This window comes from Psammomys obesus, unplaced genomic scaffold, assembly GCF_907164565.1.
Source record: "Psammomys obesus unplaced genomic scaffold, mPsaObe1.curated_primary_1811, whole genome shotgun sequence".
In the NCBI taxonomy this organism is placed as follows: domain Eukaryota; kingdom Metazoa; phylum Chordata; class Mammalia; order Rodentia; family Muridae; genus Psammomys; species Psammomys obesus.
In genome coordinates, this window is record NW_026591560.1 from 777359 (window position 1) to 800738 (window position 23380).

Below are 23380 nucleotides of genomic sequence, written 5' to 3' on the forward strand. Positions count from 1 at the left end.
ACTTCCGCTTGGGGGGAAAAGGGGTGGAGCTTGGGGGCCGGGACGGCCGGTGAGAGCCAGTTTTCAGACCTTGGGAGTAATAGATCAAGCTCTTCCAGGTTGGAGGTACGACTCCTGGGATGGGGGTCCTTGAGCGTTTTGGGGACCTAGTGCTGCAGGGTAGTAGGGATGCTCAGAGGAGTCCAGGGGCTCGCTGGACTCAGGACTCTTGTTAGGATGATACTGGCCAATAGAATTGAGTAGTCAGGGATCTGCAGAAAGGCAGGGGAGCACTCTCAAGAGTTCTGTGAAAGAGAGGGTCAACCCGTTTCCTAGAGTGACAGGATAGCCATTTGTGTCCTCCCCCAGAGCTGCCCTGTCAGACCATGGACCCTGAGGTGTCCCTGCTGCTTCTGTGCCCTCCTGGGGGACTGTCCCAGGAGCAGGTAGCAGTGGAGCTGAGCCCAGCTCACGACCGTCGTCCACTGCCTGGAGGAGACAAGACCATCACTGCCATCTGGGAGACTCGACTACAGGCTCAACCCTGGATTTTTGATGCCCCCAAATTCCGCCTTCACTCAGCCACACTGGCATCCAGCTCACCTGGACCACAGCTGCTCCTGCACCTGGGTTTAACTTCCTACCAGGACTTCCTGGGCACCAACTGGTCTAGCTCAGCTTCCTGGCTGCGACAGCAGGGAGCTGCAGATTGGGGTGACAAGCAGGCCTATCTGGCAGACCCACTAGGGGTGGGTGCTGCTTTGGTTACAGCTGATGACTTCCTTGTCTTCCTGCGTCGCTCTCAGCAGGTGGCCGAGGCACCTGGGCTGGTGGATGTGCCCGGTGGACACCCGGAACCTCAGGTGAGATGATCTGGTTTCACCTTCTCTTAAAGGGAAAACTGGCCTCGTGTTTCTGAGCCTGCAGCCTCCCATGCTGCATGCCCTGCTAGAGGGCTGTCCATGAGAACGTGTGGGCCCTGCTGAGCCCAGCCCAGGACTCTCACTGCTACTGGGAGGAGACCCAGCCATAGGTCTAAGCTGGGGCACACCTATGGAAGCTAGGGAGCATGGGAGGAGAGACTGAAGGGAAGGAGATGGCTTTTCTTAGCCAATCCATGTAATCCTTCCTAGCTAGGCTTCTGACTGCTTATTTGGAATAGGAGGGGGTGGGTCAGGGATTGCCAAGGCTCTCACACAGTCTGCCCTGGGCCCTCATGGCCAGCAAAAGGAAAAGTGTGGGAAGCAGGGCAGATGAAGGCTGGGCCTAAACTTTTCACAGGCCCTGTGCTCCGGTGGCAGCCCCCAGCACAAGGACCTCCCTGGGGAACTGGTGGTACGTGAACTCTTTTCCAGTGTCCTACAGGAGATCTGTGATGAGGTGAGTGATGGGGCCCCAGACAGCATGTGGGCATAAGTGAGGGGCTAGAATTTGCTAGAAATCCACAGGTCTGGGCCAGAGTGAGGGTCTGCATGAGCCTAGCTGGTGTTGAGGATGAGTGTGGCATTAAAGCTGGGCCCATGATTTCTTGATCCTCTGAACAATGAAAAATGTCTAGTCTATCTTAATTATTTGCTGAAAAAGTAATGAGTGAAGAGTCTTAGTTACTAAATCAACTTCACTTGGGTAAAAGGACCTCTCTAGACAATCTGTTCCATTTCTCAACTGTAAAATGAACAAACCTAGAACCTATATTTTGTGTTACGGAGCACTTGACAGTAAAACAAAAATTCAAGGGTCACAAAGCCGTTTAAGGTTGGGGATATAGCTCGTTTACCTAGCACAGCAGTTCTCAGCTTTCCTAAGGCTGTGACTCTCAGGCTGTGGTGACCCCAGCCATAAAATTTTAATTGTTACTTCATAACTGTAATTTTGCTACTGTTGTGAATCATAATGTAAATATCTGTGTTTTCCAATGGTCGTAGGCAACCCATGTGAAAAGGTTGTTCCACCCCCAACCCCAAGGTGTCACAACTCACAGGTTGAGAAGCACTGGCTTAACATGCACAAGCCTGGCGTTTGTACCATGTAAGCCATAAGCCAAGTACTGTGATGCATACCTGTAATCCAGCACTCAGGAGGCGGAGGCAAAAGGATCAGAAATTCAAGGTTATCTTGAGTTTAAGGATCACCTGGACTACAGGAGGCCATGTCTAAAAAAAAAAAAAAAAAAAACAAAAAACCAAAAATAGAAAACACCAAACCAAACCAACCAAAAACCCTGGGCCATTGAGAAGTCAGCCTGACAGGTTGGGATCTTTACCACAGGTGAACCTGCCACTGCACACCTTGAGCCAGCCACTGTTGTTGGGCATCGCTTGCAATGAGACCAGCGCGGGCAGAGCCAGTGCAGAGTTCTATGTCCAGTGAGTGGACTCTGGGCTGCAGAATCTTGGGTGAAGTGTGTGGGGAAGGAGTGGGTTTGAGGCAACTGGAGTTCTACACGGGTCTTGGATACCCACTACACACCTTCGTGTTCTTGTCTAGGTGCAGCCTGACTTCAGAGGAAGTCAGGGATTATTACCTGAGTGGGGGACCTGAGGCCCATGAGTCTACAGGAATCATCTTTGTGGAGACAGAGGTGATGGGGGAAAGGGTATCTGGGTGGGGCAGAGGACTTTCAAGTCTCCGGGAGTTTACAGAGGTGCAAAGCTTGGCTCCTACCTAAGGGGAAAAACCCAGTAACGGGGACAGTACAGGAGTACTGAGGTTCAGCAATTCCGGGCACGGCCCGAGAAGGAAGGGAAGCCTGATATCTGGGTCTGGTTGATTTCCCACAGAAGGTACCGAGACTGCAGGAGACGGAAATGTGGGCACAACTCTGCCCCTCGGCCAAAGGTGCCATTCTCCTCTACAATCGCCATCCACCTCTGCAGTCGGGTGCTGGGAAGTCCGGCCTGAGTCATCCTAGCGTCCCAGCCCTATCATTGCCGCTATGAAGACAATAAAGGACTTCATTCTTGGATTCCGTTGGCTTCTGTTGCTTTCCTCCAAGTCTGGGATCCTCTGAGAGAACCCGGGGTGGGTAAGAGGGGCCGAGCACCTGGCAGAAAGAGAACAAAACAAGAAAACCCACGGTGCGGCCTCCGTGTGACCCTCTTAGCTGAGGAGTGAGGGCCACCACACCGAGAAAGCGCCTCAAGGCTGAACTGCATGGGGCGGGGCGAGAGGCCTTCTTCTCGGTCCCACGGCCTTTTCGTGTTAGAACACCGGTACCTTTCTCTTGTTTGTTTTTTCTAATTTTTTTCCACGCTTTATTCATCATATATCCTGATTGAAGCCCCCGCCCTCGACACTGGTACCTTCAACAGCTCCAATGCTTCCTCTTGGCGTGCCCCGGTGTTCTCGGCCAATGAGCACGCAGGGGCGGGCCCTCTGCCTTCGTCCAATAAGCGTGGCCTGAGCGTCTACGCCAATGAGGGCGTGGGGGCGGAGCTCGCACAAGGGCAGGAAATGGCGGCGACCACCGAGCCTGTGAGTGGGGCAGGGGCGGGGCTTGGCTCTGGCTCCTCCTTCGCACACCCACCTAACGCTTTGGGTGGGAAGGGGTGTCCTAGGTGCTGAGCGGGTAGCCCGGACTTGGAGGGCGGTGATGGAAGGGCCGGGGCATCCGTGTCTGATTCTCGAGTAAAGAGCCCGTCTCCGAATTTGCTTTTGTGGGAAACCGAGGCAAGGCCCTTCCCTCTGCCCCAATCCCTGATGTCCGGCCCGATCGGGACCCAATGCAGTTTTGGGGGCCTCCCTTTCCCAGCTGCCCGCCCGCCGTCTTCATGCCGTCCCTGTTGCTCCTGCTGCCCCAGCGCCTATGCCAGCTGTGTCCCCGCAGCCCTCCCACCCGGCTTCTCACAACCAAGGGGCAGCGGTGAGTTGAGGGCCAGAACTTGGCCATGTTGTTCAGTGGTTTTCTGTAGAGAGCTCGTTATTAGATGGTTGTGAGATAGTTGTCTCTGCTGTGTGTGTCAAGTGTCTTTTGAGGTTTGTCCCAGATAACCTCCTTCCGTGCTGGACACTGAGCATCAAGAGTTAGGATTAAGTGAGTTAAGTGACTGAACAGGAATCTGACTCAGGTCAAACTCAGTGCTCTTTCCATAGCTCTGGCATGTTGTCGGGCTGAAGTTTCACTGTGCGTACACTGGGAAAGAGGAGGTAAGGGACAAAGATTCAGACTTCTGGAGATCTGGTCAGGAGGAATGAGGTGGGGGATCTGCTTTGTTTCTTTTCTGGCGAGGTGGACTTTTCCTGTGTTGCCCAGATGAGCCTCCAAATTCAGTCTCCATAGTGTCTAGGGTTCAGGCACAGATAGCACACCTGGCTTGGAAGTCCTTCATTTCCCTCAGTACTGGCACTGGAACACAGAACCACATGTATAAGAGACCAGGAAATCTTTATCATTTATTTATTTGAGTCAGGGTCTTATGTAGGCTAAGCTAGCCACAAACTTGCTAGTAGTCAAAGGATGACTTTGAACTTCCGACTTTGCCTCCACCGCGCACCTTGCTGGGATTGGGGGGGGGGGGGACACACCACCTCACATCACCAAACCTGCTGTATTAAAGACATTTTTAGGAGCTGGAGGGATGGCTCAGAGATTTTAAATACTTGCCCTCTCACAGAGGGCCCAGTTATGATTTCCCCAGCATCCACATGGTGACTCAAAAACATCCTCTTTCTACCTGTTGGGGGCACCAGGGGTGCACATACATACATACGTACAAACGTTCATATATCCAAGATAAAATAAAAAAATCTTTAGAAGCAGTTTAGCAAGCCAGGCTCCATGGCGCACACTTCTAATCCCAACACTCAGGGAAGTAGAGGCAGGTGGATGGCTGCTGTGAGTTGGAAGCCAGCCTCGTCTACAAAGAGAGTCCAGGGCAGCCAAGGCTACACAGAGAAACCCTGTTTTGAAAAGAAGCTTTTTAGCCAGGATGGTGGTGCACACACGCCTTCAGTCCCAGAACTCGGGAGGCAAAGGCAAACTCTTGAGTTTAAGGCTAGTCTGTCTATCTAGGGAGCTGCAGGCCAGACAGAGGTAGTGAGACCCTGTTTTGTTAAGGGGGGGGGATTGTCAGAGAGGGGCAGGACTCTGAGGACTACACTTTGAAAATGAGAAGTCCTGACCATTCCCGAAACACCCCAAAGGGAAGGGTAATCTGATTTGAAGGTGTGGCTGGGAAGGGCGGCAGGGCAGGGCGATGGTGCCCTCTGGCCTCCTACGCCTCTGCAGGTTGGGGCTTCCCTCCACAGGTCTCCCCCTACTAACTACTATGAACTGCTGGGGGTGCATCCCGGTGCCAGTGCCGAAGAGGTTAAACGTGCTTTCTTCACCAAGTCAAAAGAGGTATTGATGCCCCCAAGGTGAGGAGGGAGGAAGAGATCTGAGCCAAACACAGGGGCACCCCAGCTTCCTGGGGTAGGCCTGTATCTCCAGCTGGTAGCATATTCCTTCCACCTTCATGGGTAGGAGACACTCAATATCTTCTATGACAAAAGGATCAGAAAGGAACAGGCAAGGCTAGGGGTCTTTCTGTTTTGTTTTGAGACAGGATCTCACATTATAGTCCAGACTGGTCTCAAACTTAAAACGGTTTTGTCTCTACCTCTCTAGAACTGGAGTTACAGATGTGAGCTATTGTATCAGGTTTCTTTCCTTCTCTTTTCTTTCTTTCTTTTTTTTTTTTTTTTTTTGAGACAGGGTTTCTCTGTGTAGCCTTGGCTGTCCTGGACTCACTTTGTAGACCTGGCTGGTCCTGAACTCACAGAGATCCACCTGCTTCTGTCTCCCAGTATGCGCCACCATGCCCTGCTCTGGTTGTTATCTTGAACGAAAGGGGTAGGAGTCTGTCCTTCCTGACTCTGGCTTTTGGGAGGGGTCAGCAAGCTGTGCGTGAGGGTCAGTGTCCAGGCAAGGTCTATAGGAGAGATGTCAGTCTTTATGGGTGGACATCATCAGCATAGGCCCTGGGAAAAGACATGGAAAATAAGATAAGGAGACCCCTGCCTCACCACAGCTGCACCCCGACCGAGACCCTGGAAACCCAGCCCTGCATGGCCGCTTTGTGGAGCTGAGTGAGGCATATCGTGTGCTCAGCCGTGATGAGAGTCGCCGCAACTATGACCATCAGCTGCATTCAGCCAGTTCCCCAAGGTCTTCAGGGACTACAGCCCAGCCTAAGTACACCCAACAGACACACAGGTACAGTGGTCCTGGCCCCTGTTGTCCTTATTCTCAAGCCTTCCAGAGAGCTTCATCTTCCCATTGTCTTTCTTTTGCTCTTCGGCAGCTCCTGGGAATCCCCCAATGCACAATACTGGGCCCAGTTTCACAATGTGAGGCCACAGGGGCCTGAGTCAAGGCAGCAGCAGCATAAGCACAACCTGCGGGTCCTGGGATACTGCCTCCTGCTCATGGTGGCAGGCATGGGCCTGCACTATGTCGCCTTCAGGTGTCTCCCTATCCTTCCTGGGATACTGGGCAGAGGGTGGGTCAAGAGCGGTGTGTCCAGCCAGCTACAGCGGCCTATGACCTGCATACTTCGTCACTCTCAAGCTAAGAACTTTGTGAAATCAGTCTTTGGAGCCTTGCCTTGCTGGGTAAAGGCAGCACTGCACACAAGGGCTAAAGTTTTCTGTTTTTCATAACTTGAATGTTAATTTTTTAATTATTTATTTATTCATTGAGACAGGGTTTCTCTGTGTGTAACCCTGACTGTCCTGGACTAGCTTTGTAGACAGGCTGGCCTTGAACTCTGAGAGGCTGTCTTCTGCCTCCTGAGTGCTGGAATTAAAGGCATGTGCCACCATACCCATCTCAAATGTTAATCTTTGATGTTGGTTGTTGGTGGGGCTGGAGCCACCAAAACCATGTACAAAAGAGGACATGGAGAAAACCCTGGGGTTCTTCCTAACATGTTATAAAGCAGGCATGGTGGTGTGTACCTATAATCCCAGTGCTCAGGAGATAGAGGTAGGAGGAGCAGAAGCTTGGGGGCTGGAGAAGTGGTTCAGTGGTTACGATTGCTTGCTGCTCTTACAGAGGAACAGAGTTTGATTCCCAGCAACCACATATGACAGGTCACAACTGCCAGGAAATGTGATGCCTTCTTCTGGCCTTCAAGCAAACCTGCACATACATGGCATACATATAGCACACAGACAGACAGATAGACACACACACACAGATTCCACATTCCCCACAGGGTTTCTCTGTGTAGATGTGGCTGTCCTAGAACTCCCTCTGTAGACCAGGCTGGCCTTGAACTCAGAGATCTGCCTGCCTCTGCCTCTCTAGTGCTGGGAATAAGGTGTGAGCCATTACTGCCTGGCAAAGTTTTAAAAATATTTTAAGTTCAGGGTCATCCTTTGGTTACATACCTAGTTTGAGGCCAGCCGAGGTTACATTAAATTTTGTCTCAATATAGAAAGAAAGAGTGAGCCTGGCATGGTGGCACATGCCTGTAATCCCAGCACTCAGGGAAACAGAGGCAAGCGGATCTCTGTAAGTTTGAGGCCAGCCTGGTCTACAAAGGGAGGACAGGGCAGCCAAGGCTACACAGAGAAAACCTGTCTCAAAAAAGAGAGGGGGGGAGGGAGGGAGAGAGGGTGAGGGGGGAAGAAACATACAGTGTAAGAGAGATAGAAGCCAGGACTCTACCCCACTTTCTCGTTAATGCTGTAATGCCAGTTTTCTGGAGCACAGAGACCCAAAGCATGATGCCGGCTGCTAGAACTGTCTAGTTCAGGAGATGAGACACACCCCTTCCTAATCTCCTGGGAGGGGCACCCCGATTTTAGAACTGTTTCACCAACCCTCACAGGATGGCCAGGGACTTAGGGTACCTGGGACCTGGGCCATTTGGTGTCTTTCTTTTCAATGTACCACAGGACTGTCTCTTATGGAGAGAGATGTAAAATTTCGTAAAAGACACTAGGGCCCTGGTCCTTCAGGGCTTCACAGGCAGCAGTCTGGAGACCCGCGGTTAATTGCAATTCCCTCACAGGAAGCTGGAGCAGGTGCACCGGAGTTTCATGGATGAAAAGGACCGGATCATCACAGCCATCTACAATGACACTCGGGCCAGGGCCAGGTGTGTCACTGCTCTGTCTTGCCTGGCTCCCTGCTCCACACCACCCCCAGGATTCTTATCCCCATCTATCTGGCTCCCTGCTCCGCACCATCCCCCTGGATCCCTCTCCCCATCTATCTTTTCTTCAGGGCTAACAGAGCCAGAATTCAGCAGGAGCGCCAGCTGAGGCAGCAGCCTCGGACAGAACCCTCCCCACTTCCAGAAAGCTCCGGGATCGTGCCCCAGGACACCAGCTCTTGAGAGGCTTGCCCAGGTCCCCCAGCATTGGCCCTCTCTATGCTGCCCGTGCGGGACTACACATTTTTCTCAATACATGCAATAAACTCATGTTCAGACTCATGTCGGTTTCTGTCCTTTAAGTCACACATCTCCCCACTCCCCTGGTGGGCAGAGACCCCCGGAGCCCAGCCTCCAGGGCGGTGCGTCCCCTTTCCCGAGCAGTGGCGGGAGGGAGCGTTTGGAGGGGGGTCGGCCCCGCCCCCGCCCCGCCTCTGCCTGTGTCCCGGTGGGGAGCGCGTGTTTTAGGTCACATGAGCCTCTTGCCCGCCAGCCCCGGCCAGGCCCCCTGCCACCCCTGTCGTCCCCGCCGCCAGCAGTCCCCGCCACCGGTCGCCTGCCCATCCCGCTCCTCCGGCCGCCACCGCGCTGCGCTGCGCTGCCTGCGACTAGGGCTCGGGAGGGGGCCGCGGAGGAGCCGCCCTCCGTGCCCGGCCCCGGGTTCCCGCACCCGGGCCCGCGCCATGGGGCTCTGGCTGCCGCCGCCCCCCGCGCCGCCGGGTTAGGGCAGTGCAGGCGCCCCCGGCGCTCGGCCCCCGCGGGCACCATGAGGCCCCTGCTCCGCCGCCTGCTGCTTGCTGCGCTGCTGCAGCTGGCCCTCACCCAGGTACGTGCGTCGGCGACAACCCGCTCACCCGCCCACGGTGCCCTCTCAAGGTTGGCGGAAGTGGGGAGGCACCCGCTACCTCTGCCGAGGGGATCCGCTGTTCCGACCCGGAATCTCCGTTAGGGGTGCCCCTCTGCGCAAGACCGTTAGCCCTAGCCCCTGGGCCACTCCCCCGTCCCACCCCATTCCCTGGGTACCTAGGGGGCGGAGCTGCCTCAGTGCCCTCCAAACCTTTTTCCACTATCCCGCTCCTGACCTGAAACAAGCCCAGCTCCAAGACTTGGAATTTAGTGCCATTCCCAGAGTATGCCTGGTGGGTCTTGGGCCAGGGAAAGTCCCAGATGGCCGAGTGTACAAGGAAAATTAGAGCCCAAGTCCTGGGAACAGGACAATCTGGAAAGAAAGGAGAAGATGTCCGACTCAAGGACGGAGCCCTTACACAGCCACAGGGCCAGCCCTTTTAGAATGCATCTTGGGCCCAGGTATCTTCTTTCCCACAGGCCCCTGTGTCCCAGTTTGATGGCCCCAGTCACCAGAAGAAAGGTAACAATAGTTAACAATAACTTGACACTAGCCAGTACTAAAGAGGGGTTGGCGTATGTCCTGATTTCATGTCCCTTATCTTGTGTGATCCCAACTCCTTTGGGAGATGTCATTTCACAGAGGAGGAAACTGAGGCAGAGGGCCTAGTGGTTTCTTGAGGAAAAAAAAAAAAGGCAGAGGAAGACAGGTTTAAAGGAAGGTTGGGGTGGTGGCGTATCATAGAGGCTACATGCTCAAAGCAGCTGCAGGGAACCTGGAAAGGACTTAATCCATCTGGTCTGCCCACAGTGGTGCCCTGGATAGATGTTTATGCACGTGCCACATGCCAGCCCAGGAAGGTGGTGGTGCCTCTGAGCACGGAGCTCGTGGGCCATGTGGTCAAACGGCTAGTGCCCAGCTGTGTGACCGTGCAGCGTTGTGGTGGCTGCTGCCCTGACGACGGCCTGGAATGTGTGCCCACTAGGCAGTACGAAGTTCGAATGCAGGTACTGGGGGCCTACCCGTCAGGTCAGGCATGCTGATGGGACAGTAGAGCCCTGGGGGCTGGGTCAGCCCAGAGACAGGCATCCAGGAGGGGGGAGGCTCTGGCCATTCTTCCTCTAGCCCACCGAGTATCCCCTTTTTCTTTCTGCTGTCCCCCCCACTCACTGTCTCTTCCTCATTCTCCTGAGTACAGATCCTCATGATCCAGTACCCGAGCAGTCAGCTGGGGGAGATGTCCCAGGAAGAACACAGCCAATGTGAATGCAGGTGCCAGCCACGCCCAACTTCCAAGTTCACGGAGAAGTGTAGCATGGGGCGGGGGTAGGGGTAGCAGGCATGGGATTGTACTGTAGGAGGGACCAGATAACTAAGAGGAGAGCCAGCAATAGGATGGGTCCTGCTGAGAGAACGAACGGGACGCTTGCGCTTTCTTACCTTCTCTTTCTCTTTTTAATTTTTTCATTTTTCAGACCTAAAAAAAAGGAGAGTGCTGTGAAGCCAGACAGGTGAGTTCCTGGAACTCGTGTACACAAGTGAGAGAGGAGGCTGCAGCCCCTTCTGCTCTCTCCTCTCAGCTGACTCCCCTTCCCTTTCATACTCTCCAAACCCATGCACTCTGTCCCAACCCTAGCTCCTGGGAAGACTTTTCCCACCCCAGACATGTCGCTTCTCCTCCTAGGGCTGCCACACCCCACCACCGTCCCCAGCCCCGCTCTGTTCCGGGCTGGGACTCTGCCCCGGGAGCACCTTCCCCAGCTGACATCATCCATCCCACTCCAGCCCCAGAACCCTCTGTCCACGCTGCGCCCAGCGACGTCAGCGCCCTGACCCCAGGACCTGCCGCTGCCGCTGCCGACGCCGCAGCTTCCTCCGTTGTCAAGGGCGGGGCTTAGAGCTCAACCCAACCACCTGCAGGTGAGGAGTCTGTGGGGTGGCACTTGTGTGGGAAGGCAGCAAGGCTGTGTCCTGGAGAAGGTCCGGGTGAGCCTGCCAGTGGCAGAAAGACCAGGGAAGGAGAAGCCAGCTCCACATGTTAAACATTCACTGTGCATACGCTGGCAACCAGATCAGCAAAAACTCAGCTCAAGACTAGAAGCACAAGTCAGATGGTGGTGACCAGTAGAGGATGCTGAGCAATGTGATAGGGGCACTGATGTAAGCTGAGCAGTCGGCCACCTCCTGGAGTGTACCTAAAGAAGGCTTTTTCCAATCTGCAGACCTTTATGTCTTCCCAGAAGCCTATGTGATAGACAGATATTTGTGCCACTTCTACAGGCTCTGAGAGAGCAGGGATGTATGCGAGCCTTTGCCTTTGGCTGGAGTGCTTATGTAGCTCTTCTGGGTTCCATACAGAGGCCATGGGCTCATCTATGGGCCAGGCCCTGGAGGCTTCCAGAGACTATCAGGATAAAGTGGGTTCAAAAAGGAAATACATCAAGAGGGCTGGAATTGGGCATGCTGGTACATGCCAGGAGTCTCGGCACTTGGGTGAAGGCAGAATGATCAAGAGTTCAAGGTCATCCTCAGCTGCAGAGAGAATTTGAAGCCAGCTGGGCTGCATGGAACCCTGTTTGTAAAACAAAAGGAAGCCCACAAGAGGACAAAAAGGGACTTCGATGGGGTATGATGGGGCACACCTGTAATTCCTGCACTCAGGAGGCAGAAGCAGGACGATTATGATTTTTAAGGACAATTAGATTGTAGAGCAAAGTGCTCTCAACAAACATAACAGTAAACAGGAGCTGGGATGTAGCTCCGTTGGGAGAGTGTTTATCTACCCTGCAAAAAGAACCTTAGGGTTTGATCTTCAGCACCAAATGAAACCAGGTATGGTGGCACTCAAAAGTTCAAGGTCACTCTTTGGTGACATAATTGAGTTTGAAGCTAGCTTGGCTCCCATGAGTAAACAGGGGCTGGAGAGATGGCTCACTGGTTAAGAGCATTTTCTACTCTTGCAGAGGACCTATGTTTGGTTTTCAGCACCCACATGGTGGCTCACAACCATTCCTAACTCCTGTGCCAGAAGATCCAGCGCCTTCTGGCTTCTGCAGAGACCAGGCATACATTCATGCAAGCAGACTACTGGCACATAATGTAAACCATAAGTAAACAAATAAATAAGTAAATAGGAGCTAGAGAGATGGCTCAGCTGGTAAAGCATCTGCCATTTAAGCATCAAGGCCTGAGCTTGGACCCCTAACTCCCATGAAAAAGGTAGGAGTGATGGGCTGTAACCTAGCGTTGGGAGAGCAGGCAGAGACAAAGGGAGCCCTGGAGCGTGCCGGCCAGCCATCACAGCAGAATCAGGGGGCTTCACATATAGTGGCCCTGTCTCAAGAGATAAAAGGTAGAGGAGGGTGTAGAGAGACGGCTCAGGGTGGCCGCTACTCCTGCAGAAGACTGACTATAGATCCCGGATCCTACTTGGTTGAGGGCTGCAACTCCAGCTGCAGTGACCCTTTTCTGGCCTCCTCAGGTACTGGATACATGTTTTTATACACACACACACACTCCTGAATAAAAATAGCAAAGTACGTATTTGGTTGGTTGGTTTTGTTCTTGAGACAGTGTACCTCTACATGGCCCTGGCTGTCCTGGAACTCACTATGTAGACCAGAGTGGCCTTGAACTCACAGAAATCCTCCTGCCTCTGCCTCCAGTGGAGTGCTGGGATTAAAAGGCTGTGCTACTACACCCTGCTTTTTATATTAGAATATTAGTTTTTTGTTTGTTTGAGACAGGATCTTTATGTAGTCCTGGCTGTCCTGGAACTCTCATTGTAGGCCAAGCAGGCCTGGAACTTACAGAGTTCCACCTGCCTTTGCCTCTGCTTCACAAATGCTGCGATTAAAGGTGATGTAAAACACTTTTTTTTTTCCCTTTTTGGTTTTTTGAGAAAGGGTTTCTTTGTATAACCCAGGCTGTCCTGGCACTCACTATGTAGACCAGGAGGGCCTTGAACTCAAGTGATCTGCCTGCCTTTGCCTCCTTATGCCTGGCAAAGAGGATAAAGGTGGTGACTAGAGAGATGGCTCACCAGTGAAGAGCACTGTCTGTGGGTGCTGGAGAGATGACTCAGAGGTTAAGAGCACTGGCTGTTTTCCAAAGGTCCTGAGTTCAATTACCAGCAACCACATGGTGGCTCATAACTATCTATAATGAAATTTGGTGCCCTCTTCTGGCCTGCTGGTTCATATGCAGGCAGAATACTGTATAAATAATAAAAAATATCTTAGAGAAAAAAATATCTTAAAAAAAAAAGAGCACTGCCTGCTCTTCCAGAGGTCCGGAGTTCAATTGCCGCCAACCTCACGGTGGCTCACAGCTATCTATAATGTGAACTGACGCCCTCTTCTGGCATGCAGATATAAATGCAGACAGAGCACTCATGTAAAATAAATAAATAAATCTTTAAAAAAAGAAAAAAAGGATCAAAGTAGATGATTAAGCCACAGTACATAAAACACATAGGCACACGCAGTGCCACCCACGAGCACAGGCCAGTCCCCTTTCATTCAGTTTTAAAGAGAGTTATTTATTTTTATGTGCATTGGTGTTTTCCCTCCATGTATGTCTGTGTGAGGGTGCCAGATGCCCTGCAAGTAGAGGTACAGACAGTTGTGAGCTGCCGTGTGGGTGCTGGGTCATCTGGAGGAGCAGCCATGCTCTTAACCACTGAGTCATCCCTCCAGCCCATTTGATAAGATTTAAAAAACAAAAATGAGTACATATAAAAGAAGAGCTTGAGGTTAAGCTCCAGCCAGCACTAATATGCCTTCCTCCACGCCCTAGGTGCCGGAAGCTGCGAAAGTGACAAGCTGTTTTCAGACTCCACAGGGCCATTTGCCTCACAGGCCCCTTCCTAGTGGGAGAAGAGGGGAGCATAGGAGGACTAACTCAGCCTGGGAGGAAGCTGCCCAGGACCTGGACCTTTTGGAGATCTCTCCTACCATCCTTTGTCTCCCCGTATGGGGAACAGGGTACCATCTCAGTTAACCACCCTGCTCGAGTAAGCATCTTCTGGCTGGCTCTGCCTCCCTCACTGTGAAGACCCCAAACCTCTACAAATAATGGGATGTGGTTTCCATTATGACAGCTGTGACACACCCCCGCCCCATCCTGATAAAAGAGATGGAAGGCACCACCACTGCTTATGTCATTGTTTGCCTGACAGAAGTTCTCAGGCGAAGACACAGCCACAGACTTATCAAGTCTTTGTTACACGGTCTCTGGGCCCTGCTCACAAGTATTCTGCCTTCCCTGGCCAGAGTTAAGGAGGGACTCAGACCATAAAACCTGTTTCCCATGGAGAGAACAGATAACTGCCACTACTGGAACCCTTGTCTCTAGACACGAGTGAGTTTCTTCATACAATAGTTGGTGACACCCATCTTCCCTGTTGGGCACACTTACAGTATTACTCCCTGTGGCGGCCCTTTTCATGTCTCAGTCCCGTCTTCATATGGCTGGAAGGCCTTTTTAAAGAAACAAACTCACACCCAGTCTCTCCACCTGTACAATCCCTGGTAGCCCAGCATTTATCAGCTGCTGCTTGAGATTCCTAACCTATTTGGACAAAGCTCATTGTCCGCCTTTTTCCAGTGTCCTGCAGAGACTGGGAAGGGCGGCCAAGCGCCAAGGCTTTGCATTACTACGGGACAGTCAGGGGCAGAATTGACTGAAAGCAGCCAGCCACCCTAGTGAAGGGACCGATACCGAGTGGACAGTCATGATCTTGGTGGTACCTAGGCAGGAAGATAAGCTAAAGGATCCCTAACGATGATGGTGGCCACGTACTTATCTATCCGTTCATTAGAGTCTCATGTAACCCAGGCTAGCCGCGAGCGCCTTAGGTAGCTGAGGATGAGAGATTTCTAATCCTCCGGCATCCACCTCTAAAGTCCTGGAATCACAGGTTTGCACCACACGTGGCTTATGTACTGCTGGGAATCAAACCTGACTTCTTGCTGCCAGGCAAGCAGTACGGACTTAGCTACATCTTCAGCCCTGATGCTGGTCTCCTTTTATTTTTCTCGGGGAGTTGGGGCGGTGTTCAATACAGGGTTTATCTGCGTAGCACTGGTTGTCCTGGACTCACTTTGTAGACCAGGCTGATCTTGAACTCACAGAGATCCTCCTGCCTCTGTTGGGATTAAAGGCTGTGCCAACACTGCCTGGCTCAGATGCTATTTTTGAACTTTTTTTTTTTTTTTTGAGACAATGTCTTATATATCCCAGCCTGGCTCGGAGTTTTTTATGCAGCTGGCGATGTCCTTGAATTTCAGATCCTCCCGACTTCACCTCCCAAGTATCGAGATACAGGCATGGGACATCAACCCATTTTTATGTTTAAATAACTTTCTCAGCAGTGACACTGATGATCATCTTCTGGCTCGATGATTAGAACTTGAGAGCTAAAGCCTCTGAGCTCACTAAGCTTCATCAGATGCTTCCCTTGGCTTCTAGTCAGCATCACGTTTATCTTCTCTGGCATGTGAATAAACGGTCTTAGAAAGGCAGACTGGCCTGAGACAGGTATGAAGTCACTCGACCCCACAGTCCGAACTCAGGTTCAGTTTCCTCTGAACTTCAGGGTCTTCGGGTTGCAAAATGTCTATTGGGAACTGGTAGACCAGGCCCAGCCAGGGCACCGTGAGCCCTGATGGTTTAGCCAAAGGTAAGCCTGGATGCTGCAGACCACAACATGGAAGGGGTCCACACAGGTCAGGGTCATGTGGCAAGGGTGTCACAGAGCGCATTCACCGGGAGAACGAACTTGCTCAAGGTCAAACAGCCAGCTAAGAAGCGGAGGACCTACGATTCAAACCTGGGGTGTCGCTCCAAACCCTGGGCTCTTTTCACAGCAATTAGCCAAAGGCTAGGCATGACGACAGAAGAAATCCAGGCGTCAGCAGGAATCCCTCTGGGCACGAGCACTCTTACTTGCTAGACCATGTCACCTTGGCCAGAACTGCCTTCTTTCAGACACCATTTTTACCAAGCCCGACAGGTGACCTGTGCGCCGGAAGTGACGCTATCATGTAGTCACTCAGGAGGCGGGGCCAAGCACGAAGCCGCGCGCTGAGAGTGCCGCAGCGGGTTTCGGACGGTCCAATGAGGGCGGGCAGCGTGTCCCGCCCTGTAGCGACGAGGACGCGCCTGCGCAGAGGCGACAGCAAGAGCGGGATTGGCTCCGGGGGCGCGGCGAGGAGGTGAGCGGGGGGCCACAGCCCGGGCTGGGGGACCCGGGTGCAGGAGGGCAGCCTGGGGCAGGCCTGTTCGGAGGGCCGGAATACGCGTGCCAGCGAGGGGTAGCAGACGAGGGAATCGGGGCTGGGGTCCAGCGTCCGGCGATGCCGCAGGGGGCGGGCTCTCACGCCGTACGGGGCGGAGCCCTGCGGCTCGGGGCGGGACGCGGAACCGCGGTGGGAGGGACAACGGAGCCAGGGCGAGTGGAGAGCGGAACGAAGTTTTCCGTAGCTGGGTTAGGGGGGCTGGAGGGCGGGGTCTGGCGTTTAGAGGAGGAGCTGGAGCAGGTGGAAGGTGGAGCGTTGGGGTCGGAGGCGGAGGCCGTGGGAGCCCAAGCGTTAGGGGCGGGGCTCCAGCCAGTGATTGGCGTGGCCCCCGCGCTGGAGAGGGGGTCTGGCATTGCTGAGGGCGGGGCTGTAATTCAGGGGGCGGAGCCGCGCGCCCTAGGAGGCGGGGCTAAGGAGGCTTGCGGCGAGCCAAGCCTGAGTAATGGCCCGGGGCGTCCACGAGGGGGCGGTCTACGTGGCGGCCGCGCCTGGGGTCGCGGTAGACCGAGAACTCCCCCTGGAGAGGTTGTGTGGGTGGAGCGGGTTCGGCGCCCTGCTGACTCCGGGCCAGTGTGGGTGCCCCGGAGGCCCCCGAGAGCTCAGAGCTGGGGGGGAGCCCCGGGCGGAGGAGGCACGGAGCCGGGCTGGGGGGTGCCTCCGGAAGACCGGGGCTCCCCAGAGCCGCCTAGTGGAGATGTGTGGGTGCCTCGGGGCCGGCCGCCTGCAGCAGCCGCAGAGGTGTGGGTGTGCTGGACAGGGAGCAGCTGGGTGTGGCGAGAGTGGGGTCGTTCGGTCGGGACAAATCCGGTGCACCCAGATAGGGTTTGGACTTTGCGTAAAGGGTCTGGCGGGAACTGAAAAACGGAAATGGGGACCGGGAGGGAGAGGTCTGGTAGTGAGCAAAGGGGCGGGGCCCTGGCTGCTGTGGCCTCCCCTGACCCCCTCCCCTCGCTGCTGGGGTCCTCAGCCAAGCCCCCTTCTCACTGGACTGGTAAGTGTGGCCGAAGAGCCCAGGGGAGAGGGTGGTGATCCAGGACAGTGGGATTCCCTAGGAACAGGCAAGATACAATGGGGGTGTCATCCTCCTGCTATCTACTTAAGTTCCATGATTGTCCCCTGTCTCCCCTCCACCCGTCTTTTGGGGATGGGGTGGCCTGTGCCTACAGAGACATGAGGCTGAGCTGGGTCCTGACAATACTGTCCATTTGCCTGAGTGCCCTGGCCACGGCCACGGGGGCCGAAGGCAAACGGAAGCTGCAGATTGGAGTGAAGAAACGTGTGGACCACTGTCCCATCAAGTCTAGAAAGGGAGATGTCTTACACATGCATTACACGGTAGGTATCAGGGTCGGGCTTCTGGGGCTTTGAGAGTTTCTGGAAACCAGAAAGGACTTTTGGACTCTCCATTTTTTTTCCCCAATTAGGTAGATGACCTTGAACACATATCCCTTTGGCCTCTAAGCTCCTTTCCATGATTCTATCTTGCCTTTCAGCTAGGTATCAGCATGCAAATTACTGCCCATAAGCTACTCAAGGCATTGTACCTTTTAAGGAACATGACCACCAGTGCTGTGTCACCACCTTGGGGAGAATAGTTGGGTGGAAGGGAGTTCTGGGATGATCACCTCTCCTTACTAGTTTTCCCACGGTCCCACAGGGGAAGCTGGAAGATGGGACAGAGTTTGACAGCAGCCTACCACAGAACCAGCCCTTTGTTTTCTCCCTCGGCACTGGCCAGGTCATCAAGGGCTGGGACCAGGGGCTGCTAGGGTGAGTCTGGGGCACATGTTGCAGTGATCTGAGAAAGGAGCTGTGGGAGGAAAGGCCCAGTTGTGGGGCAGGGGTCTTGGTGCTTCACCTGCTGAGCGTGCATGCGTCATCCTGCAGGATGTGTGAAGGGGAAAAGAGGAAGCTGGTGATCCCATCTGAACTGGGTAAGAGGCCCTTGGGGTTGGGTGGGTAATGGGGGGGTTACATGTGCCTAAAGACGGGTCCAAACTTGAGCTTCACTGGCCCTCACCTATAGTGGATGTGGTGTATGCCACGTCTACATCTGACTCGTGTTCAGCAGCCAGGACTGCCTTGCATTCAGCTGCCGGACCTTTGGTGTCCTCACCCTTCTCCAGCACACTTTCCATTTCTCCCTGCCTATTGCAGAGTCATCCTTTATGTGGGCCAGAAAGGAGCCTGGCCACAACTTACTTTTCGTGTCTTTGTGTCTTTTCAACAGGGTATGGAGAGCGGGGAGCTCCCCCAAAGATCCCAGGTAATACCCTTAACATCTCCACCCATCACTCTGCAGGGTCCTGGGGCCCAGTCTGATCACACTTCTCCCCCCAGGTGGAGCAACCCTGGTGTTTGAGGTGGAGCTGCTCAAGATTGAGCGACGTTCAGAACTGTAGCAGGCTGCAGAGGGGTAGGAGGCCCCTGTCAGGGACCAGACTGTTTTAAAACAAAACAAACAAAAAAACCCTTTAAAACCCCAAGAGTGAGTCTGTGTTTCTTTGTGGATTCTAAGAGACTTAGATTAAGACCTTAGCTTCAGCATTGGGGAAATAGCTCAGGAGTGGGGCAATGGTCTAATGTGAATGAGGCCCAAAGATGGATCCTCAGCATTGGGGAAGAGGAAACAAGACCATCTTCAGTCTCACCTTCCCTGATACTTGCGGAGCCTTGAGGTCTATCCTCAATAGCCTGGAGATCCTTAACCAGTGCAGATAAGAAACTCTCAAGACTGCTGGTAGCAACCGTGCTCCCCAGCCAGTTGGAGCACCGATCTGGGAGCCAGCATGGGTTATCACCATGGCTACGTGAACTACAAGAAGGGCTGTGGTCACCTGGGGAGGAGCTGAGCTGGTAACAAATGCAGAGCAGTGTTGTCCCCCGCAAAAGACCACCCAAGCCTGTTAGCTGCTCCAAAGGCATATCCTAGCTTTTATTTTTAAAGGGCCTGCGCCGCAGAGTCAATATAAAAACACAAAAAGTCCCATCAGTTTAATAACAATAAAAAACCCCAAAAATGGAAAACTGAGGGCAAGGGAAGTGACCCCTAGGCAGGGGCATAGGGATCCCTGCTCACGGCACCAGGCCTGGCTGCAGGGTCCCCCAGTATTGCTGTTGCTACGAGGTTGGGGGCCAGCGATTGTCCTGTGGGAGCCACGGCCATCTGAGTCAGGACCCTTACTTCTTCTGAGGTGTGCTCAGCTTCTGCATGCCCCGGATCTTGTCCAGCAGGCCAGAGATGAAGGCCTAGATAGGAAGGGGCCATTAGGGAGGCCAGGGTCCAAGATGATAATCTGCCACACATACATACCCACCCACGGTCAGGGAAAGGGACTTACCTCAGTGGGTTTGTAACAGTCAACTAACAGCTCCTGGTGAGGGAAAACACAGTGAATTGTTGGGGACCAGGGCTCACTGTTCACCTATACCCTCCCAAGGGACTGTTACCTAGGAACATAGCTAAGTTCCACGAGCCTCATTTCTTCAGAGGCAGATGACCCAAAGCAAAGAAGGTACAGCACCAGGGCCCAGCTTCCCCAAGGTGCAGTCAGTGTCTCCAGGCATTTCTTCACTAGCCGACCTCAGCTTACCTTGACTCTGGCAGCCCGGGTGTCATCACTTTCCATGTCCAAGAGTTCATCCACATCTATCTCGAGCTCCGGGATCTCCTCTTCCTGGGATAGGGGTGGGGAAGGATGGACAAGAGCCTCAGCCAGGAGAGGGTGTGGAGAGGATTCCCTGCCCAACTCAAAACCAGACCAGCCCTCCTTGCCCAGCAGAAGACAGCTGCTCTGGGAAGGAAAACAGATCAGGTCTGTGCCAAGGCAAATTGCCCAATGAGGGGGAGCTTCCTGTCTCTGCCAATGGGCACCAGGGGCGCCAGACAGACAGGGCTGGGGAATCTTGGGCTGGGAACCCAGCAGATGTGCCTTCTCAGCATCCGGGACCTCTAGCTCACCAGAACACTGGTAAGGCCAGCTGTCCCAATTCATCACAGCCCCCTCCCCTCCCCCAAACACCTGTCACAGCTTCCTGGGAGGGAGGAGGAAGTGAGGGTGAGGGGTCAGTGGGAAAGACTCCCGCTTGATAAAGGGGGAAACAAAGAGCCCATGCTTTGAGGAGAAAGGGGTTACACCCCCCTCCCCAAAGGTGCAGCGAGCACACTTGGAGCTAGTTGCATTACAGGGCTGGGCTAGGGTAGGCATCACAGGGCAAGCCCACTCCTCCACCCTACCCCTGGGGGCCTGAGTCACCATCTGAACAAGCAGGGAGTCATGGGGTGGAGAACCAGAGCCGCAAAAGCTGGCTAACCTGTCTTCACAGACAGACTGGCAGGCTAGCCTACTGGAACAACTCGGATCCATTAAAACACTTGAAACAGTTACACTTGCGGCTTTCAACTAGTGTCTGTGCGAGCCCAGACCAGACTAACCACGTTAGACCCCTCACTGTCAGCCCAGGGCATGCCCCTGCCTCCAGTCCCAGGGCAGGCTCTCTATCCCTTCTAGGCCTGGGGAGGACACCACGCTTATTACCCTGGAGCAGTACCACGAAGGACGAAAGGTCCGGGACTAGAGTGACTTAGGTCAGGCAAGAAAAGGCACACACTGGGGGCGGCGAGATTAAGACGGGTGGCTTAGCGGAGCTCGCACTGACTGCGGTGACAGCCTAACGGTAGGGTTTCCGAGCAGACCGGGCTCAGGTCCGGTTTTAGAGTGTCGGCGCGGGGCGGGGAGCACACCTGGCAGTCGTAGAGGCGTGTGAGCTGTTCTAAGATCCACTCCTCCAGGTTGAGGCGCTTCCGTAGCTCCTTGCGGTCGTACTTGACGGTGACCTTCCCTTGCCGTCTCACCGGGCCATCGTCCTCTGCGCCCCCTGGGCCTTCGCCGGCGGCCCCAGGGGGACTCTGGAAGTAGACTCGGGGCCCTGTGCTGCCACTGCCCGGCCCGGGGGCCGGAGCAGCCAACGCCGCGCCCCCCGCGGGGCCGCTGTCCGCCATGGCGGCCGCCGGGGCCACGTGCGCGCTCGGGCCCCTCCCTGCGCCGCCGCCTCCCGGCCGCCCGCCGGCTGGCTCCCGGCCGCTGGCTCCGGTTAGCTCGCGGGCTCCGCTCCGCGCGGCTCCGCGGCGAGGGCGGCGGCGGGGGCGCCCGGGGGCAGCTGCAGCATGCGGAGCCCCCGGGCCTGGCCTGGCCGCGCCCCGCCCCCCCCCCCCCGATCCGCCCGCCCTTTGTCCCCCGCGGCCGCCGCCCGAGCAGCCGCCGCCGCCGCTTTCTCTGTCTTGCTCTCTCCCCCCGCCCCCCGACCACACCCCCTTAAAGGGCCAGCCCCACTTCAGGCCCCCCTCCCCCAACCCCGCCTCCTGAAAGGGGATAGGGGAGGATCTACTCTGCGGGGTCCGAGGCCGTCTGTCCGGGCTCCTTTAACTTAACTTCTGGCCCCAAACCTAGACTTCCAGGTGGCGGGTGTCTGGGTCTGCACGCCCGCTAGGACGTCTTCTTCTGACCCTGTCTCATTCTGTCTCTGAGGGACAAATCCCAGGCGGTCTAGGCAAGAGGCCGAGTGGGCGAAGATCCGGAGAGGAACGTGCGAGACCCTTGGTCAGCAAGGGGCGAGAGGACTTCCGCGCGCCGGTCGACACGTGGACAGGGCTTCCGGGGATGGGGGAGGTTGCAAAGGCGTCTAGGCCACTGCCCAGGTGCCGGGACGCCCTACTCGGTCGGGTCTCAAGCCCCTCAGAGGATCCCGGGGTGGGGGCAGAGTTGGCCTTTTGGCTTACAATAGCCAGGACCTGGACGACCACCGCCCACCGGCTGAGATGGCGGCACGCGGGGCATTGTGGGCAATGTAGTCCGCCCAGCTTTACCGCCCGCCGCGAAGCACAAACTTGTTTGGGGCACGCCCTACGGGGCTGGCGGGGTTGTCCTGGGCGCGGCCTTGGGTGCCCCGCAGCTTGAGCGTGTGCAAAGGAGGAAATTCGGGTGCAAAAAGCTAGCGTGTGGGGAAGCTAAAACTCATGATGATAAAGGTAATAATATCAGTTGACCCCAAACGAGCGTTTATCCGCCCCCGCCCCGGGGGGGCCTCTTCGGCTGTGAGGGCAGCAAGCCAGTTTTCCCAGTAGCTTTCCTCCAAATTTCACACTTTAGAAGGCCACATTTCTTCCTTCACTTTGTCTGCATCATTAAATTGTTTCATTCATTCGTTTGTCCTTCTTCTAGACAGTGAATTTTGGTGGCCGAGAGCTCTGAGGACTGTCTTTGCTGATACCCAAGCTTGGGTCGGCATGCTACTTGTCACACTTACAGGCCTTAGGAAACTGCCGAGTACCTAGAGAACCCCAGCTCCTAAAACTCAAGACTCAAGCAAAGGACTCCGTTCTATTGGTTGAACAAACGACCGTAAAAATATGATGGACTTTATCTGAAGGCTGAAGGAAAACCCCATGGAAACTTTAACTGTGAGAGCACAGAGTTAAGTCATATATAGGGGGAGCTGGGATTTTGAGCTCAGGCTCTGTGACACACACCCTGACACACTAAGGCAGAGTTTCTACTAGTACCCTCTCCCCCCACCCCACGAGATTGCATTGCACTTTCTGGATGTCTCTATGGCTGGCTCGTCCTCTTTTCCAAATAGTCTCAGGATTACAGGCACAGCGGCTTGTAGCCCTGATGCTGCAGAGGAAAAAAAAGCCCCTGGGCAGGTGGGGTTCAGAGCAATGTTTTGGCCCAGGATCACACAGATGGTACCACCGCATGCAAACTCAAACCCAGGATTTTAGGCTCCTTTTTTATGCTACTTTTTTTTAAAAAAAGATTATTTTATGTGTATGTTATAAATGTTTTATCTGCTTGTATGCTTGTGTACCACCATGTGTTGGGCAAGTCAGAAGAAAGTTTAGAATTCTGTGGAACTGGAGTTATGGATGTATCTGAGCCACCATGTAGGTGCTGGGAATCGAACCTGGGTCCTCTGCAAGAGCAAGTGTTCTTAACTGCTGAGGCATCTCTGTAGACCCCTCGATGCTGTTTTTGGAGAGAAGACACAAAGGCTAGGGATGTAGGTCAGGGGCAGAGCATTTGCCTAGCATTTACAAGAGCATGGGT

At 54.4% G+C, this 23380-nt stretch overlaps 6 protein-coding genes across 11 annotated transcripts; 5 read left to right on the forward strand and 1 right to left on the reverse strand.

Annotated features, from left to right (window-relative positions):
* The first annotated feature begins 25 nt into the window (after positions 1-25).
* On the forward strand, positions 26-2944 carry Nudt22 (nudix hydrolase 22). 2 transcript variants are annotated; one of them, XM_055610573.1, is made up of 6 exons: positions 26-105; positions 349-842; positions 1261-1359; positions 2248-2345; positions 2467-2560; positions 2760-2944. In XM_055610573.1, exons 2-6 carry the CDS (start codon positions 366-368, stop codon positions 2916-2918), a joined length of 927 nt encoding a protein of 308 aa, XP_055466548.1. In that variant the 5' UTR covers positions 26-105; positions 349-365; the 3' UTR covers positions 2919-2944. The 2 variants fall into 2 exon arrangements, with proteins under 2 accessions (XP_055466548.1, XP_055466549.1); XM_055610574.1 differs by having other exon boundaries at positions 60-842.
* A 426-nt stretch (positions 2945-3370) lies between these two features.
* Dnajc4 (DnaJ heat shock protein family (Hsp40) member C4) lies at positions 3371-8405 on the forward strand. 3 transcript variants are annotated; one of them, XM_055610576.1, is made up of 7 exons: positions 3371-3453; positions 3731-3841; positions 5227-5320; positions 5991-6175; positions 6264-6425; positions 7980-8066; positions 8195-8405. In XM_055610576.1, exons 1-7 carry the CDS (start codon positions 3395-3397, stop codon positions 8304-8306), a joined length of 810 nt encoding a protein of 269 aa, XP_055466551.1. In that variant the 5' UTR covers positions 3371-3394; the 3' UTR covers positions 8307-8405. The 3 variants fall into 3 exon arrangements, with proteins under 3 accessions (XP_055466551.1, XP_055466550.1, XP_055466553.1); XM_055610575.1 differs by having other exon boundaries at positions 7980-8405; XM_055610578.1 differs by lacking the exon at positions 6264-6425 and having other exon boundaries at positions 7980-8405.
* Positions 8406-8570: 165 nt separating this feature from the next.
* Vegfb (vascular endothelial growth factor B) lies at positions 8571-13844 on the forward strand. 2 transcript variants are annotated; one of them, XM_055610582.1, is made up of 7 exons: positions 8571-8949; positions 9450-9492; positions 9781-9977; positions 10169-10242; positions 10446-10481; positions 10756-10890; positions 13768-13844. In XM_055610582.1, exons 1-7 carry the CDS (start codon positions 8890-8892, stop codon positions 13787-13789), a joined length of 567 nt encoding a protein of 188 aa, XP_055466557.1. In that variant the 5' UTR covers positions 8571-8889; the 3' UTR covers positions 13790-13844. The 2 variants fall into 2 exon arrangements, with proteins under 2 accessions (XP_055466557.1, XP_055466556.1); XM_055610581.1 differs by having other exon boundaries at positions 8572-8949; positions 10655-10890.
* Positions 13845-16100: 2256 nt separating this feature from the next.
* Positions 16101-18757, forward strand: Fkbp2 (FKBP prolyl isomerase 2). 2 transcript variants are annotated; one of them, XM_055610529.1, is made up of 7 exons: positions 16151-16187; positions 17239-17262; positions 17438-17606; positions 17929-18041; positions 18159-18205; positions 18502-18537; positions 18612-18757. In XM_055610529.1, exons 3-7 carry the CDS (start codon positions 17442-17444, stop codon positions 18671-18673), a joined length of 423 nt encoding a protein of 140 aa, XP_055466504.1. In that variant the 5' UTR covers positions 16151-16187; positions 17239-17262; positions 17438-17441; the 3' UTR covers positions 18674-18757. The 2 variants fall into 2 exon arrangements, with proteins under 2 accessions (XP_055466503.1, XP_055466504.1); XM_055610528.1 differs by lacking the exon at positions 17239-17262 and having other exon boundaries at positions 16101-16187.
* On the forward strand, positions 16200-17232 carry LOC129679395 (protein SPT2 homolog). Its single transcript, XM_055610525.1, has one exon. It carries the CDS (start codon positions 16329-16331, stop codon positions 17127-17129), a length of 801 nt encoding a protein of 266 aa, XP_055466500.1. The 5' UTR covers positions 16200-16328; the 3' UTR covers positions 17130-17232.
* A 493-nt stretch (positions 18758-19250) lies between the features above and the next one.
* Positions 19251-21492, reverse strand: Ppp1r14b (protein phosphatase 1 regulatory inhibitor subunit 14B). The gene is given in 5 exon segments (XM_055610456.1): positions 19251-19520; positions 19613-19645; positions 19865-19948; positions 21016-21404; positions 21407-21492. Coding segments are annotated over 5 exon segments (609 nt in total). The 5' UTR covers positions 21441-21492; the 3' UTR covers positions 19251-19451.
* Positions 21493-23380: the final 1888 nt, after the last annotated feature.

Coding starts and splice junctions, on each gene's coding strand:
- Nudt22 (XM_055610573.1), top strand. CDS start 366: ATGGACCCTGAGGTGTCCCTGCTGCTTCTGTGCCCTCCTGGGGGACTG. Junction 843..1,260: donor GTGGACACCCGGAACCTCAG/GTGAGATGATCT, acceptor AACTTTTCACAG/GCCCTGTGCTCCGGTGGCAG. Junction 1,360..2,247: donor TACAGGAGATCTGTGATGAG/GTGAGTGATGGG, acceptor TCTTTACCACAG/GTGAACCTGCCACTGCACAC.
- Dnajc4 (XM_055610575.1), top strand. CDS start 3,395: ATGAGGGCGTGGGGGCGGAGCTCGCACAAGGGCAGGAAATGGCGGCGA. Junction 3,454..3,730: donor TGGCGGCGACCACCGAGCCT/GTGAGTGGGGCA, acceptor TCCCTTTCCCAG/CTGCCCGCCCGCCGTCTTCA. Junction 6,426..7,979: donor CTGCACTATGTCGCCTTCAG/GTGTCTCCCTAT, acceptor ATTCCCTCACAG/GAAGCTGGAGCAGGTGCACC.
- Vegfb (XM_055610581.1), top strand. CDS start 8,890: ATGAGGCCCCTGCTCCGCCGCCTGCTGCTTGCTGCGCTGCTGCAGCTG. Junction 8,950..9,449: donor TGCAGCTGGCCCTCACCCAG/GTACGTGCGTCG, acceptor TCTTTCCCACAG/GCCCCTGTGTCCCAGTTTGA. Junction 9,978..10,168: donor AGTACGAAGTTCGAATGCAG/GTACTGGGGGCC, acceptor TCCTGAGTACAG/ATCCTCATGATCCAGTACCC.
- LOC129679395 (XM_055610525.1), top strand. CDS start 16,329: ATGCCGCAGGGGGCGGGCTCTCACGCCGTACGGGGCGGAGCCCTGCGG.
- Fkbp2 (XM_055610528.1), top strand. CDS start 17,442: ATGAGGCTGAGCTGGGTCCTGACAATACTGTCCATTTGCCTGAGTGCC. Junction 17,607..17,928: donor TCTTACACATGCATTACACG/GTAGGTATCAGG, acceptor ACGGTCCCACAG/GGGAAGCTGGAAGATGGGAC. Junction 18,042..18,158: donor TGGGACCAGGGGCTGCTAGG/GTGAGTCTGGGG, acceptor GTCATCCTGCAG/GATGTGTGAAGGGGAAAAGA.